Source organism: Astatotilapia calliptera, chromosome 3, assembly GCF_900246225.1.
Source record: "Astatotilapia calliptera chromosome 3, fAstCal1.2, whole genome shotgun sequence".
In the NCBI taxonomy this organism is placed as follows: Eukaryota; Metazoa; Chordata; class Actinopteri; order Cichliformes; family Cichlidae; genus Astatotilapia; species Astatotilapia calliptera.
In genome coordinates, this window is record NC_039304.1 from 31,607,879 (window position 1) to 31,623,751 (window position 15,873).

At 40.6% G+C, this 15,873-nt stretch overlaps 1 protein-coding gene across 1 annotated transcript in view; it reads left to right on the forward strand.

Moving 5' to 3' along the window:
• Window positions 1-15,873, forward strand: part of LOC113014294 (zinc finger protein 638-like) — a 64,934-nt gene that overhangs the window by 35,605 nt on the left and 13,456 nt on the right. Inside the window, exons 19-31 of the mRNA XM_026155722.1 lie at window positions 28-198; window positions 273-307; window positions 501-665; window positions 779-919; window positions 1,893-1,931; window positions 2,013-2,153; window positions 4,782-4,861; window positions 4,986-5,009; window positions 5,251-5,599; window positions 6,279-6,332; window positions 6,552-9,188; window positions 9,278-9,356; window positions 15,581-15,691. Of these exons, the coding sequence (XP_026011507.1) occupies window positions 28-198; window positions 273-307; window positions 501-665; window positions 779-919; window positions 1,893-1,931; window positions 2,013-2,153; window positions 4,782-4,861; window positions 4,986-5,009; window positions 5,251-5,599; window positions 6,279-6,332; window positions 6,552-9,188; window positions 9,278-9,356; window positions 15,581-15,691 (4,026 nt within the window). The remainder of the gene's footprint in view (window positions 1-27; window positions 199-272; window positions 308-500; window positions 666-778; window positions 920-1,892; window positions 1,932-2,012; window positions 2,154-4,781; window positions 4,862-4,985; window positions 5,010-5,250; window positions 5,600-6,278; window positions 6,333-6,551; window positions 9,189-9,277; window positions 9,357-15,580; window positions 15,692-15,873) is intronic.

Here is a 15,873-nt window from a genome sequence, read left to right on the forward strand (position 1 = left end):
AAACAAAACTTATTTTTTCTTGTGCAGCACCAAGATTGCCACACAAAGCTTTGCCAGACAGCGATGTTGCTGTTGACGGGGCAGCTGTCCCAACAGAAGATATTACCGTCCCACAACGCAGCACTTCACCATATTGGATCACAATGACAACTAGTCCCTTTGTGTTCCCCACTGTCGCTCCTTGGTTCACAATCCCAGGTGAGAGAAACTAAAATTAACCTCCAGATATAAAGTGTTGACTGTTACTAACTGTGTGTGTTTTACACTTCTAGAGTATTTAACTGTCAGGGAACCTGATGACATTGAGGTGAGTGCATTTTATAAACCAAGGTTTCATGTGTTAAACAGGAATCCTTGAGTAAATACCAAGAGGCGTCCATTTTTTTCATTGGTTTCATTTTGTCTTCTCTATGTGGTCAGTTATAGTAATATATTTTTTAAAAAGTACTGCAAAGTTTCTCTTCACATAAACTTTGGTTCTTGAACCTTGTGTCTTGTAGAAAGCCCAATCTCAAGGATCTACGTTCTCCACGATCATGTTGACTGGTTTGCCAGAAGGAAACTACAGACAGGAGGATGTCGCCAAGCTGGTGTGGCGTTACTTCCCTGATCAGACTGTTCAGACTCTGTACTACAACATAATCGTTTTATCACTGCAGAGGAGGGTGAGGAATAGACCCAGCAGGCTGATACAGAGAAATTTGCAAATTTAATTCAATTTAATGATTAATATTGAATGTTTCCTCTGCGTCATTTTTTCCCCTTTCTTCCTCTCCAGGCCTTTGTGTTTTTTAACAGCTGGGATGCGTGCTGCGATTTCGCCAGAGATTACCTCAAAGATCCAGTTACAGTTGAAGAGCGGAGACGGAGACTAGGAATCCACATTGTTTTACAAGACGTGCATCCTGGTTCAAGTGAGGTATGAAAATGGAGCAATCGGGGGCTGTTAAATCAGGGGCATGCTCCTGTTTCACTGAAACTATTCAGATGCCAATCAAAAAAGATTCCTCCTCTAAGGAGTGAGCACAGCATCATCCTTCACTGGGCTAATATTAATAGAATGAGACTCAGAATACTTTATTGATCCCTAGGGGGAATTATGTTGGTTACAGTACAAACGGTAACAAAGACAGATAATACAAGAAGTAAGAAATAGCACAATATATACATACATATAAGTCACTTATTGATAAATATCTGAATAAGAAATGGAAAAACTAAAAATATGCATGAATTTCAAATCAAGTATTTATTATTATTTTGTCTGTATTTGTTCCTTCCTTTTTGCGACAGCAGCACAAAAGCTGCATGAACTTTATCCACTTTTCTGTTCATAGACGACAGCCCACGTCATTCCGCCACCACTTTAAAGTTTCCACAGAGCTCCTTGTGAAGTCAGCCCCGTGTAAACTTTAAAGACCCAGACATAGGTTCCAGAGTGTTTTACTGACTATTAAGTAATGCCCTTACTTATTTTGAAACTTCAGTCGCTGCTAACCTTCTAGCGTCAGCGTTTCCCCTCTTAAGTTTCCTTGTGGGCTAGCTATTCAGGAGCTTTCTGAGAGCTCTCTCCACAGCTACATGTTAAGAGGAATTGAGGTCTGACGACTGTTGCGGAAAGTCACTGAGACTCAAAAAGCATCAAATAGTTCCTGGAAAACAGTTATATGTTATGTCGTTACTGTCCTGAAGTATGAATCCTTTGCCACAAAGATGCAAACCAGGATCGAGTTACTTCTCACTTACAGTGGAGTCCAATATTTATCTTATTAAATGGGGTCAATAAAACATTAAAAACACTCTAACCAGGAGGAGAGTTATTCAATAGTTATTTTACAAACAGAGGATAAGTAATTGATGTGAGCCGCTTTCATCTTCTACTCTTTTCACAGGAGAGCATGTACAGAAGCATGATGAAATGGAGCAGCACTGTAAGTCAGCAGTCACATAAATCTGTCCTGTAAAAGCAGCAGGCTCGGGTCTCCCTGATCTTAACACTGGTTGTTTTTCAGCATGTTCCACAGTCTGAGTCTCTGGAGGACCGGCTGCTGATTGTGGAGGTCTCCGAGGTGAATGTGGACCTTGTCATGATGATCATGAAAGTGGTGGCTCCCATTGCTGCTTTTGTCAGATTTTTGCCGCTTGCCAACAGGGTACGATTTCATAAACACCTGCAAATTTTTCACGTTTTACATCTGCAAGGCTTGTTATGGTGTCTGCTGCTCTTAAAATGCAGCTTTTTCTGAAAAGTCTTCAGAAGGTTTTAAGCCTTACATTTCACCCGCAAAGCTGGTACAGTTTGGTTCAATTTAAACTGCTTAATAAAATTAAGGGAACACTTGATCAATGTTCCCTCTAAGCTGCGCGCGTGCGCAATTGCGCACTTCTGGCACGGTCTCTGCGCACAGGGTTAGGGTTAGGGTTAGAAAAAACCTAAAAAAAAAAAAATCGAACCTGAATTGAAATTAAATTAAAGCTTTAACAATTCTGTTTTGCAGTGTTAGTCAGTAAGTGACTGGCTGCCACCTTATCCCATAGTCCAGCCAATAATGCGATTCACATTCGTATATACGCAGCTAATCAACGTCGCTGACAGGCTATGACAGCGTCCTTATGTGCCAACACCGGTGTTTTAGCTAGCAAAGCGGCGTGGCTGATGTGGAGTGAAGCCACGTTAATGACAACGTGTACAACCATTGGAGATGTGAGCAGGACAGACGGAACAATTGACGGAAAACGTGTGGACGTTACACCAGTTTTTAAATTGTGTTGATTGGCCACGTAAAACCAGAGTTATGATAAAATATATGCAATGTTTGGTTTTCTTCCTGAATACTACCATTGTTTATATTTACTGCGGGAAGAAACGGTAAAAACTGCGTTTTATAAGGAAAACATTTGAAAGCACTCTGAGCCTGTGAGCAAAAACAAAACCAAAAAAACCCCACCCTTTCCTATTGGTGGAAAAATGTACCATCTAGACCAATCAAAAAATGATATGGCAACATGGCATTTAGTTGTTTAGGAAGGGGGATGTTTTGGAGTGGCACAAAAAATTTGTTTGGCATCAAATTTGATGCAGAACAGCTGATTGTTCTGTAAATAGTTTGAAATGTTTGTTTAAAAGAAGCCTGGACTGCATTTTGGGGTAAACAGCTGCAAAAACCTTTGTTTGCATAACTCAGTTACTTTGTGAAGAACTATATAATTAATTGCCCAACATTGGTCATTATTTACTGTATTTTGCAGTCAGAGAGTTACAGGACTCTCTACCAGACCACAGACTCATAATACAAGTCAGAGCTTTATAATCTAACAAAAAAGAAAGTTGTTTTCAAAAAGTTATTTTTACTTCCAATAGCGTTAACATACTACACAGATCATGAACACGATTTCTTTTCTAATTGTCATTATAAGTGGGCTAAAGCAGTTAATTAAAAGTAGTCTAACATAAATGTAAATGCTGTAATTTGACTATTTTTAATAAACCATGTAACTTGGATGGATTCGTTGCTGGCGTGACCACAGTGCACACGTCTGCTGTTGCTCACAGTGGTCCAAGGGACCGTTCATGGAATTTGTGCGTTCGCTCAGACACATGAAAAATTAGAGGGAACATTGCACTTCATCATTGCAGAATAACAGTCAGTTAGAATTCAGAGAACTTCAGTTTGGCTTTAGCAGTCCTTCTCCTTGTACAAAGTAGAGGATACCTGCTGAATGGTCATTGCTCTTCTATGGCCCTGTCATGAACCAAGCAGCCAGGAACACACAGGCACAAATGTAATCTTCAAAAAATGGGTTTTATTATACCCCAAAAGGACAAGATGATTACAAAAATTCAAAATTTTTAGTGATCCGAGCCGAAAGAACCGGTTCTCTAAAAAGAGTTGGAAATCCCATCACTACAAACCATTATAACACACCATCTCCTAATATTTTCTCCACACTGTTGAGGCCGCACTGTTAGACACGGCAGATCTTCTTGTGACTGCCATTCAGGAGGAGCTGGACTGCCTATGCAACCTGAGTGAGCTGCATGCCCAATTCCACCAACAGTGAAAATCAGAAAAAATTCAATCAGGGAGGATAAAGAGAGCAATAAGTGGTTAACATGGAAAATGAAGACATTAAAAAAGTTTAAGTGGTGTAAGTTTCTTATACTGTGATGATCAAGTGGTTTTTAAACTGTGTTTTTAAGTTTGTCTTATTTTATTCTGTTTCCAGCTTTAAGCAAGACTTTTAACATTGAGAAACATTTTAAATGAGTCTGAAGGAGACTTTGTTTTTTTAACACTAGTTCAGCAAGTTTTAATATTCAGACAGTCCCTGCAGCAGGCAATCTGAATTTTACATGCCTTTGCAAATACTGGTGAAATGCACTAAGTTCTCAACCAAGTGATAATCTTATGACCTGTTCAGCCTTTCGTCCTGGCCCATCTAGCAGGGAAGATGCCTGCAGTTTGAGGCAGCACTAAGTTATTCTTTTATTGTTTCTTGCTCAGTGGTTTTATTCTCTAATCAAAAACTTTACAAAAGTATAGAAATATGTTTGCGTTTATTTTCCATTTGCAAGTTTGAAACATCAAGATTTTTTTGTTCTTTTAACAAAATGTTGTACTATCGTAGAGGGCAGTAAAGAAACTCGCCAGGACCTCTGTCCTGTTACTTTCACAAATTGGGCCTGTAGCGCACCCTTTGAGTACCACTGTGTTGCTCAAATATCCTCAGGAAGAAAACAATTGTACTGTCACTGATGTAATATCTTTCTGTTTTCTCAGATATGCATTGAGATGGCTGAACCTGGTGGATTAACACAGGTGATGGAGAGCAATGTCACCAAGGACTATTTATCTTCTTGGTAAGTGTGTCCCAAAATCAGAAGTGAGACAAAGAGGAAATTGATTTTAGACTGTGTGTTTTTATTTTCTTTAAAGTGTCTTCATGCTTGTCTGACCTTGTGCTTTTTTCTCTCCTCTTCATAGGAGTAAAGTCGGACGTATTGAGTCGTGAGTATCTTTCATTTTCAGGTTTAATGGCAGAGTCAAAACAGTCATGATGACTTCTGCACTCCTCAAGGTTGTGCTATAGTAAACAGTTCCCAAAGATGCAAAAAGAGAAGAGTGTGATTTAGACATAAGCAACTCTAGATTAGAAATTTGAAATGGAATTTCTTATTTCACATTAACATTTTGTGACAACGAACCTCTTTTCATAGTAACCTACTGGCATCTTTGCTTTTAAATTCAGTTTGAAGAGTCTGAAACAGCGTCTGCAAGACTCGGGTGAGAACACACTTAACCTCGAACTGGAAACCGAGAAGGCCGCAGAATCGACCGCTGTCCCGCAGCCAAGTGAGGAAGGCCAGAAAGCAGCAGTGAAGGAAGAGGGGCCACCACAAACTTTGGTCACTACTCCTGATGCAAACGCCGCCCCCGCCGCTTCTAGCACTGCTCCTTCAGCAACAAGCCCAGTCAAGTCTGAGGAAAAAGACTCAAAACTTCATCGCATCAACTATGACCTTTTCATGGCCATTACAGCGGCGCTTCGTGAGCATAGACAGGGTCGAGAAAGTAGGGCACAGAGCAAGGACAGAGAGGTAACACTTTAAATTTCACTGTGTTGTCCCAAAATATTTTAAGACACTAAAAGCCTTATGTTGGAGATTACATGTGAGCATTGTATAGTAGTACACTGTCGATTGTTGCGGTAAAGCTGCAGGCTGTATGAATAATTAATGCTGATAATAGTAACAATAATGTATACTTTATTGATCCCCCTGGGGAAATTACTCTCTTTGCATTTGACCCGTTCACTCAGTGAAGCAGTGGGCAGCCACTAAGCAGGCGTACCTTGCTCAGAGTAGCCGTTTAGTGGATTTGAACCCCCGACCTTCCGATCACGGGGAAAGTGTTTTTGAAGTCTGTATTTCACATAAGTAGTAGACTGGCAGTTTACGTCTGTGACACCTGATCAGCCGAAGGCAGAGCAGAGAAGGAGATTACTCACTCCCCATTGTGACAGGCGGAGATACTGTCCACTATACTAATGAGGAAGATAACATTTTTAGATTTGCATTATTTCTGGAACAGATAAATTAAAGCGAAGGTCATCACTACATATAGTCTTATTTATTTTTTGCAAGCTTGTGTATGTCCAATTTTTGGCGTCACCACTCATTAAACACATTTCAGGCTATATTTTAGGTGTTTATCAAAACCAGCACAGAATAATACGAAATTAATTCAGTAAATTTTTTTTCTTATCTTCATTTCCAGAGCAAAATCAGCAGCCCTAGTAGGGCACAGGATGAAGACGCACCAAACGAAAAGGTAAAAGTTCATCAGACCCACGAGGATTTCTCTTGTGGGTGGTGGGGGTGGGCGGCTGGGCTAACTCAAACGCTTAATCACTCTGAGAATATTGGTCATGTGGTTACTGGTCATATAGGAGGTTTTTGTGGACAGAGGGACATTTGTTGATAGTTACACTCTGATTACAGGGTAAGGTGTTTCATGGCTCCACAGACTGTTTTTGGTTTTTCCATCTAGGTTCAAGTTGATAATTTAAAGAAGAAAGTTTCTTCAGAGAGCCGCCCTTTTGGTGAGCTGGATTTCAATGTGGACGACTTTGTCACTGTTGATGAAATTAACGATGACGCAGCAGACGCAGACCCCAATGGTGAAAGCTCCTCTTCAACTAAGCCAAAGTCCACAGAGAATGCAGAAAGTCAAAGTTCAGCTGCATCTCCTGCTTCCAAACGAACCTCAGCAGGGTCCTCCAAAGACTCCAGCAGCTCAGCCTCTCCCTCATCCAAGCCCACGAAATTTTCTGAGAAAAGCAGTTCAACCTCATCACTACGAAAAAGTAAAGACTCATTTGAATCCACCAAACCCGAATCCTCTGTGAGTGTCAGTAAGCCTGTTTCCTTTTCTGGTGAGAAAACACAGCCAAGCAAACCTCCAGACAAATTGACGCATTCTATGTCCTCGGGTTATAGGACCCGTTCAAAAATGGCATCAACCGCTGCTGCAGAGCTAACAGAGGAGAGTGCAGCAACAAAGTCTGACCTCAAAGTGTCAGCAAAGGAAAATCAAACTAAAATGGAAACATCATCAGAGACACAGCCACCTGCAGAGGGATTAGGGATGAAGAGCCAAACACAAACTCTGGAGACTGAATGTAAGGACGCACACAAAGAGTCAAAGAAAAGCAAAGGAGATGGGGAAAAAGACAATGTGGGGAAATATCCACAGGAGGAGGAGGATGATGGTGAAAGTTACCAGATCCTTGATTCGATCGACGAGCCAACAGATGAACAGATAGATGAAGATTCAAACCAAGAGACTAAAACAGAGTCATCAGGGCCTGAGCAAACCCAGAGTTTGCATGAGGGGGAAAGTCAGGTCTTGAACAGCATTGATGATAAAGGCTCAGAGGAGTCCAGTAAAACAGAAACGGATGCTCCTCTCTATGTGATAGACAACGTTAGTGAAGACCAAGCCAGTACAGTCCAAGGGGACAGTCATCTGATCAAAGATGAAGGTGCCACAGCAAAGCAGCTGTCTGAGGAAAAGATTCAAGAACCAGATGCAGCTGATAAAAAAGAAGGGTTGGATCCAAGCATGAACCAAACTCCAAGGTCCAGTGGAGATGGAAAAGAAATGAATGAGGAGATGCTCTCAGAAAAATCAAGCAAAGCTTCCAAAGCATTTTGCCAAACTCTAAATAATGAAAAACAAGAAAACAAAGGCAGTTCAGCAGATGTTACTAAACAGAAAGCCTCTGAGAAGTTAGATTCAGTCAATGATCACACCAGAGGAGAAGATGACGAGAAGAAACTTAATACTTCGAAAGCAGTCACTGAAGGAACTGAAGAAGAGGAAGAAGCTTACCAGGTAATTGATTCTGTGGAAGAAGAGCCACCGACCACAGAGACCCAGGCAGAGGCTGAGAACAAGGAGGAAAAAACCAAGAAAGACGTTGAAGTGGCTAAACGAGCTGAAAGACCAACAAGAAGGGGTAGACCGAGAACAAGAACATCTAAAAGAGAGGAGAAAGAGACACAGGAGGAGATGATCTTTGAGGTAGTGGATTCTGTTGAAGATGAATTTGTTCAAGATGTCTCCACCACAGAGAGGCCTGGTAGAAGGAGGTCGGCCAGAGGAAACAAAGACAATAAAAAGACGCCAACTTCCACAGTTGCATGTATAAAAACCGTCAGGGAAGAGGAATCTACGTCCGAGATCCTAGACTCAGTGGAGGGTAAGGCTGCCATGAACGAACCAACCATCACAACAAGGTCAACCAGAGGAGGAAGAGAAACTGAAGAAGACGTCTCAAAAAAAGACAAGACACCAACGAGAAGGAGGCCGACACCTGCCAGAGATTCTCAGGAACCAAACAAGGAGGAACCTCAGCAGACTCAAGTGAAAGAGAGCACACCAACAAAGAAGAGCGAGGGGAATGCCACCTTTACAATAGTAGACCCAGTGCAGGATGAAGTTATTAAGGATGAACGGGCCAAAACTCCGGAAAAAAGAAGAAGGGGAAGACCAAAGAAGGACACTAAAGTAACTAAAAAACAAGCTGCCTTAAAGAATGCTGCATCTAGTAAAGTGGCTGATGAGGAGGAGGCCATTTATCAGATTGTTGACTTGGTTGAGGATGAGACGGCTGACAATGAGCCTTTGAAAGACCAGAATACAGAAGAGCCAACAGTGCCTAAAGACGATAAGGACTCAGCATCGCCAAAAAATGCAGATGAGGAGGAGGTGGTCGATAAAGAGGAGTGTTTGGATCACACTGCTGAGGTTAGTGATGCTCTATCTACTGAAGACGAGTCTGGTACAGCAACGAAGGAAGAGAAGCCAAAAACAGATACTAAAGAGGCCACTGGGTCCCAAAGTGAGGCTGCTGCACCAGAAGAAAAGACAAATCTGGAGGAAGACACCCTGGAGCTGGTCACTCTGGATGAGGTGGGAGCAGATGATGCTGGGGAGGAAAGAGCAGTGGAGGGTCAGGACTGGAGCAGGGAGATCACCAAGGGAGAACCTGCAGAGCTCATCACTCTGGATGAGATTGTTGAAGAAGAAGAAGAGGAGGAGGGGGAAAAGGCAGAGGAAAGCACAGTGGAGCCCCGCCCACCAACACAGGAGAGCCAATCGGTGGAGGCCGCAGACATAGAGGTAATGTTGAGATTTGTTTGAGCATCTTTGTTTCCTCTTTAGTAAAAACAGAAAACTCGATGGTCGTGATTTCGTGTCTTTGTTTTTAGACTTTTGCGACAGCAGCTGAGGTAGAAGAGGAAGCAGAGAAGACATCAGGATCTGCTAAACGCAAACATGATGAAACAGGTCAGTTTCATTCTCCATCCATCCATTTTTTTAACTGCTTGTTCGAGTTCGGGTCGTGGGGGCAGTCGGAAGTTCAGACTTCCCTGATAGCCTCATTGCTGGATCTGCCCCGGGGCCTCCTCCCAATAGGACATCAAATGACCTTGAACAAGAAAGCCTGCTCTGCTGTTCAGAACTGAAGAAATGTAAACCAAAGCACCTAGGAGTCTCCCAGGAGGCATCCTAGTCACACACTCAAACCACCACCTCAACAGAGTTTGATTTGCACGGTCAGATTTTGTGGAGGAGAAGCGAATGTGTACAGCATAGTTTTTGTTGGCAGGGCTCTAGAGTGCGTCACAAATGTGACCAAATTTTTCAATGGTGCGACTAAAATAAACCTTAGGTCACACCGGTGCGACCAGCTGTTCGAGTAACAAAAAAAAAAGTCTCTGCAACTCTGAAAGTCCAGATATTCCTGTAGTCTTTAGTACATGTTTGAAAGTGCAGGTGGATAGAGAGAGTTGAGTATCTTGAATTAAGCGATATTGATTCATTAAATCCTGAATAGAGTTTTAAATATAAATGTATTTTGCCAGAAACACCAGAATCTCCGGTTAAAGCTCACAAAACTATTTCAACAACCACCAAACAGCAAACGAGAGAGCAGGTAAATGGATTCCACACAAAGACGTAAACACAGAGCGGACCCGACACATCAGAATCAGCTTTCTCTTTCTCGGCTTTCTCACCCAACGGCCTGTACACGGACACACCGTCGGGCTGAAAGCCGACAGCTCACTGATTCTGATGCGTTGGTGGGTCTGCGCTTTGTGTTTGTCTTTTTTTTTTTTCTTGATTCTGAGTAGCAGGTTTTAGGGCTGAACGATTATGGAAAATAATCTAATTGCGATTTTTTGCCCCAATATTGCGATTGCGATGCGATATGCGATTATTTTTTAAGGTCTTTGTCTTCTGTATTATTAAACAAAGACAAGCAATACATCATATAGTATGGCCAATACTATATTACATTAATTTTAAACTGTTCTTTCCTGGAAGACAGACCTCTGTTATGATGACATGAGGTGATGCATGAATTGATGACTGACATTTTTATTTAACTTCTTCAATCACAACAGTATATTTGAACATACACAATAGTTTATTTTTAGCTTACAAACATCTGAGCATAAAGTGCTGACAAGGAACCCTGGTGTAAACATTAAAATGAAAGTCAGTACAATGTGCAGATTGCAGAAATATACATAAAAAAAATCAGTGGCTTTACCACACTCAGTTTTTCGACATCTGTGAACTACTAGACAGTCATTAAATTAAAAAATAATATTAAATAAATAAAACTAATAAATAAAAAATACACACATCTTACTGATCTCTGCAGTCAGTAACATTACACATAAAGTGCAAACATAATAGCAATTGTATAAACACACACACAAACACGCCTTTAAAATTTAAAGGCGTGAAATTGGACGGTATAGTTCTGATTAGCGTCACCGCTGTCTCGGTGGAGTTTAATAAACTCGGCCGTCTGCTTCTTGCTATCTAAAATATAACCAGACACTGGTGTAAATTCTCGACTGTCTCATACTTCTGTTTAATAAGTTTTCTGTTTGACGTTTAGTCAGCTGTGTGAAAACCAAGGAGGAACCCACCCGTGGGATTAATAAAGTTTTATTTTATCTAATCTAATAACTTTAATCTCAGCCAAACCGATTTACTCACGAACAAACAAAACACTGAAAAAAGCCCAACAATAACATTTTTAGGTTGTCTAAGTGACTTATATATTACGTTTAACCCGAGCAGCGAAACTCCGCGGTGATCTGAAAATGATGTGCCGGGAGTTGTGCCGTTCTCGGCCGCATCAGTAACCCTCGAGCTCCCGGCTAGCTGTCGAGCTGGTGGGTAGCAGACGCCTCTGAAAACGTCGAAGCACTTTTGCAAATATGGGATATCTTGATAAACCGAGCAGATATTTGATGTTTACACAACTACTTTCTCGCCTGAAAATATGTTAAAAGTTTATTTTGTGACCCTGAAAGATTAGTATGAGTAATTTTAAAACTTAGTAGCGGCCGCCATTGCTGGAAACTGGAGTTTGGCTGGGCCGCGCTATGAATTCTGGGATATGGTAGTAATTTGGACAGCCTTCGGCGCGTCGCTGTGACGTAATCGGTCTACAAATGCGGCCTCAGGAGGATGCAGCCCATGAATTTGGACATGTCCAGAGTATAATCGCAGCCTTTGCGGTTAGAAAATTGCACTTGATCATGTCGCGATATTATCGCAAATGCGATATATCGTTCAGCCCTAGCAGGTTTTGTCTCTCTCAGACCAAAATTCACTGATCCAGCAGCAAAAGAAGCAGCAAACTGCGCTTCACATTTGATAAACATCGTCATGAATTCCCTCTGACATTAGGGCTGTTCGATATAATGATATATATCGGATGACGATATAAAAACATCTATCGTTTCATTTTACGCTATCGTTTGTTTCGTGGTGTCGCAAAATAAACGGTTTACGGTAATATTTTTTAATATTTCTCTTATATTTATCTGCTATAAAAAGCCAGGCCAGGAAAATTTCCTTCATGTCATAGAAATCAGTGATGATACCCAGCCCTAGTGAGTAGCCTAGGCCCAATAGAAGTGGATGTAGCTGTGGGTAATGAGAAAAGATGAAAAGAACTATTGATAACTTTTTTGTTAAGTCCTGATCCGTCTGAAATTCATAGCCAGTGCTCTGACACAGAGCCATCAACCTCTGAACGCTGAAAAAGCACAATGTATCCAGAAAACACATATGTCGTGATGAATGCACTGCGCAAGTGTCCCCTCTCGCCACTGCCTTTCAGCGGCAGGCAGCAGCAAACAGGTCGTCAGAGGAGGCTGATGTGATGATTAAGTTTAATATTGTCTACAATATTGCCAAAGAGTGCCAAAGCACTTTAAGCACAAACACAAAATTGTTAGTTAATCATTTACAAATCAATATTGTCTTTATGGACATCAATTTCCCCCCCAAAACTATACTTCAGCAATGAGCAGGGCAGTGTTGGAAGGAAATTGAATGCAAAACAATAACCAATATGCACATACAGGTAGAAATCTACAGGACTACATTTCCAAAATAAGAAATCCTTGGCTTAAGGCCACACTAGGTGTTTGGAAAATGGTGGCAAAAGAAAATAAGCTGCAGAAGAATATAAAAATATTAAAATGGTGTGCATATGATTCGGAATTTACACCAAATCATGTAGACCCTAGTTTTAAAAACTGGATAGGTAAAGGAATTACATTCATATGCGGTATTGTAAAGGAAGATGAAATTGTGAGTTTCCAAACTTTAAAGCAAACATTTCATTTAGAAAACCAAAACCACTATAGATACTTACAGTTAAGAAACTTTTATACTCGAAACATTAAAAACCAAATACCCACTACAGCGAGGCCATTTATCCAACTCTTTTTAAATGCTCATAAGTCAGAAATTAGGAAAGGTGTAATCTCACAAATATACAAAAGTCTTCATGATCTCAGCAATTATTCAACCAAGTATATAAAAGAAAGATGGGAGAAAGAGGGAGGTCTGGTGATTACAGAAGAGGAATGGCAAAACATTTGTTCTTTTGATTGGAGAAGAACAAAATCACATATTTGGAAGTTCAGCTAGAAAGGTTTTGCTTGTTTTTTCATTACCCCAGCTTTAAAGGCGCATTATGATGATGGAAGTTGTGAATGTTGGAGGAACTGTGGCTACGAAACCTCACACCACTACCATATAATTTCGGTTTGTAAGAATATTAAGAATTACTGGATAGACGTCCATACAGTGATGCAAAACACATTTAGTACATATTTACACTTTGATTTCAAATCCATATTTTTAGAATACATACCCTCAGACATAAAGGGTATGTATAAATACTTACTTTGTGTGCTGCTAGCTGCAAATAAAAAGGCACTGACCAAAAGGTTCCACCAACATTAAACAGCTGTATTGATGTAACTTTGGAGATTCATAATATGGAAAAGATTACTTATTTTAGTGAATTTTGAGTATGAGAAATATGTAAAACACTGGGGAAAATGGCTCCACTGTGTGAGTTCCATAAGGCCAGATATCATTGATATTCATCACTGAAGGAATGGCTGTTTAAATATTTGTTTATTTTGTTTGTTTGTTTATAATAACGTACTAATCAGCTACTTAGTGTGTTGGCTTTTCAATTGCCATCTCTCTGGATGTATATAGTTACAAACTGTATCTAGTGGCATTTGATTAAAGCATTTATTCAATACATTTCGTATATAGTTTCAGTTAGGTTGTTACACATATGAGAGTGGCTTCTATCTGCTAAGAGGTCATGAGTTTAGTTGGCGAGGGGAGACAGAATGCATTTGAGGTCGAGACACACACACACACACACACACATACTGTAGTAGGTAGTAGGGCTGCACGATTTTGCATAAAATGAGAATCACGATTTTTTGGCTTAGAATTGAGATCACGATTCTCTCACGATTTTCTTTTCCAATATAAATATTTATTGCACTTATTAACTGCACATCAACTTCGTAACAGTTGAAACTGAACATAAAAACAATAAATAAACATAAAAACAACAATTGTCTCACGTTTTGTTGCTGCCGCAAAATGTTGTACTGTTTGAAATTCCGTCTCCACCGTTGCTCGACACTGCGTGTCTAGAGCAGGTAGTGCAACAATAGAAAAATAGTTGCGGGACGGCACTGTGTAGCGTTTGTCTAGGGTGTTGATCATTTTCCTAAATCCCTCGTTTTGCACAGTGTTGATGGGAGCCATATCTTTGGTCAGGTGATAAGTGATAGCCTCCGTAATTTCTTTGTGCCTGCTGGAGTTCGACGGGTATAGGGAAGCGCTGTATAAGGTTCCCGTTATTGATGTTTGGGTGGTTGACTGGGACGGATTTTCTCCTGTCACTTTCTCGTCATCCCTGACGTTCTCTCCGTTGTTTTTTCCTTTTTTCCTTGCTAATTTTAGCATCACACGGCACAGCTTCTATATCACGTGGTATAAGGCTCCGCCCTTGTCATTTGTTGAGCAGGAAGAGTGAGCGCTTGTTTTCACGCAGATTACGTCCCGGATTAAAATGCGGTACAGTCGTCGTCGTCTTTTTTTTTTCTTTTTTTAATCGTTGCCATTTGGAAATGAGATCGCACATAAGTATGAATCGAGATCGCGGTTTTCTAACGATTAATCGTGCAGCCCTAGTAGGTAGACTCATTTCTAGGTAAGAGTTCATGCCTAGTTTGCAAGCTTGTAACTGCATTTTGTGCCTGCATAAGTGACAGTTTGTTGCAGGACGTGCGTCTGATGTTCCAGAGATAAGCAAGAGCAAGAAGATCTACAGGAAGCACCTGGCGTGGAGACAGAGACAATGTTCTTTTCAAATGAGTCAAAAGTCATTAACAGAACATTTGTGGTTCCGAAACTTATGCATGTGTTGTATCTGCTTGACGCAAGAGGGGGCGTAATAATACCCTGATGATATAATACAACGCCTTGTGTATTGTTAGGAGGAGATCTATGCTGATTGTGTGACAGTGTTCATCTTCCCACGCGTGTGTTCATTAAAATCATTGTTTGACCTAACCCTCCTGGACCAGTGTTGTGTTGTACCCCTCCTCAATATCTGAAACGGTAACACTGTACACATGTTTCTTTGTTTGTGTGTTTTGTTTTTTCCTTTTCTTTCTCTGTTTTTTCATACCTGCATGAAGGAAAACTACTTGAAGTGATGGCGGTCATCCAGACAACTGTACATATGAGTCTTAGAACAAAGGAAGCCATCAAATATTGTACATTTTATTTTATGCATAACTTCAATAAACACTTAAATAAAAAAGCAAAAAAAGTGTACATGTCAAACTGCAGTGTTAAGTGAGGCGCTTGAAAAATTTGGGTGTGCCTAACTAAGGTAGTCATCTACCTTGCTAAGAATTGTCTCATTCAACTAGTTCAACTTCAAGAAAAGCATTTAGATTAAACTTAATCCTATATCATCCCTTAGGAGAAACAGGAAACTTTATGCTTGACAGAAATATTGTTTTATTTAAATGGAGATTTTCCCACATCGCCCTCTTAGAAGACAGCATTTAACTTGGGTATATTTCAACACAAAATGAAAGTTTTTACTGTCAATACTGCCTGTGACCTCTGATTTCTTGTTTTAGAGGAGAGTTTCAATTTTGTGATGGTGGACGAGGTGGGAGAGACTGTGAAGAAGGAGGCGGTAATTGCCAGGACAAGAGGTCGACCCAGGAAGAGAACCAAGCAGACCCCGGGTCAGTGTTGGGAAGGTTACTTTTAAAATGTATTCTGTTAAGTTACTCAGTGTGAGTAACGTATTCTGAATACTTTGGATTACTTAGTATACTGTCATTGCTTTTCACAACTACATGAATGTAGCAATCACATCCTGCAAATTCCTGTTTGTTCTTGGCTTGTAAGCCCAAATCTGACTGAA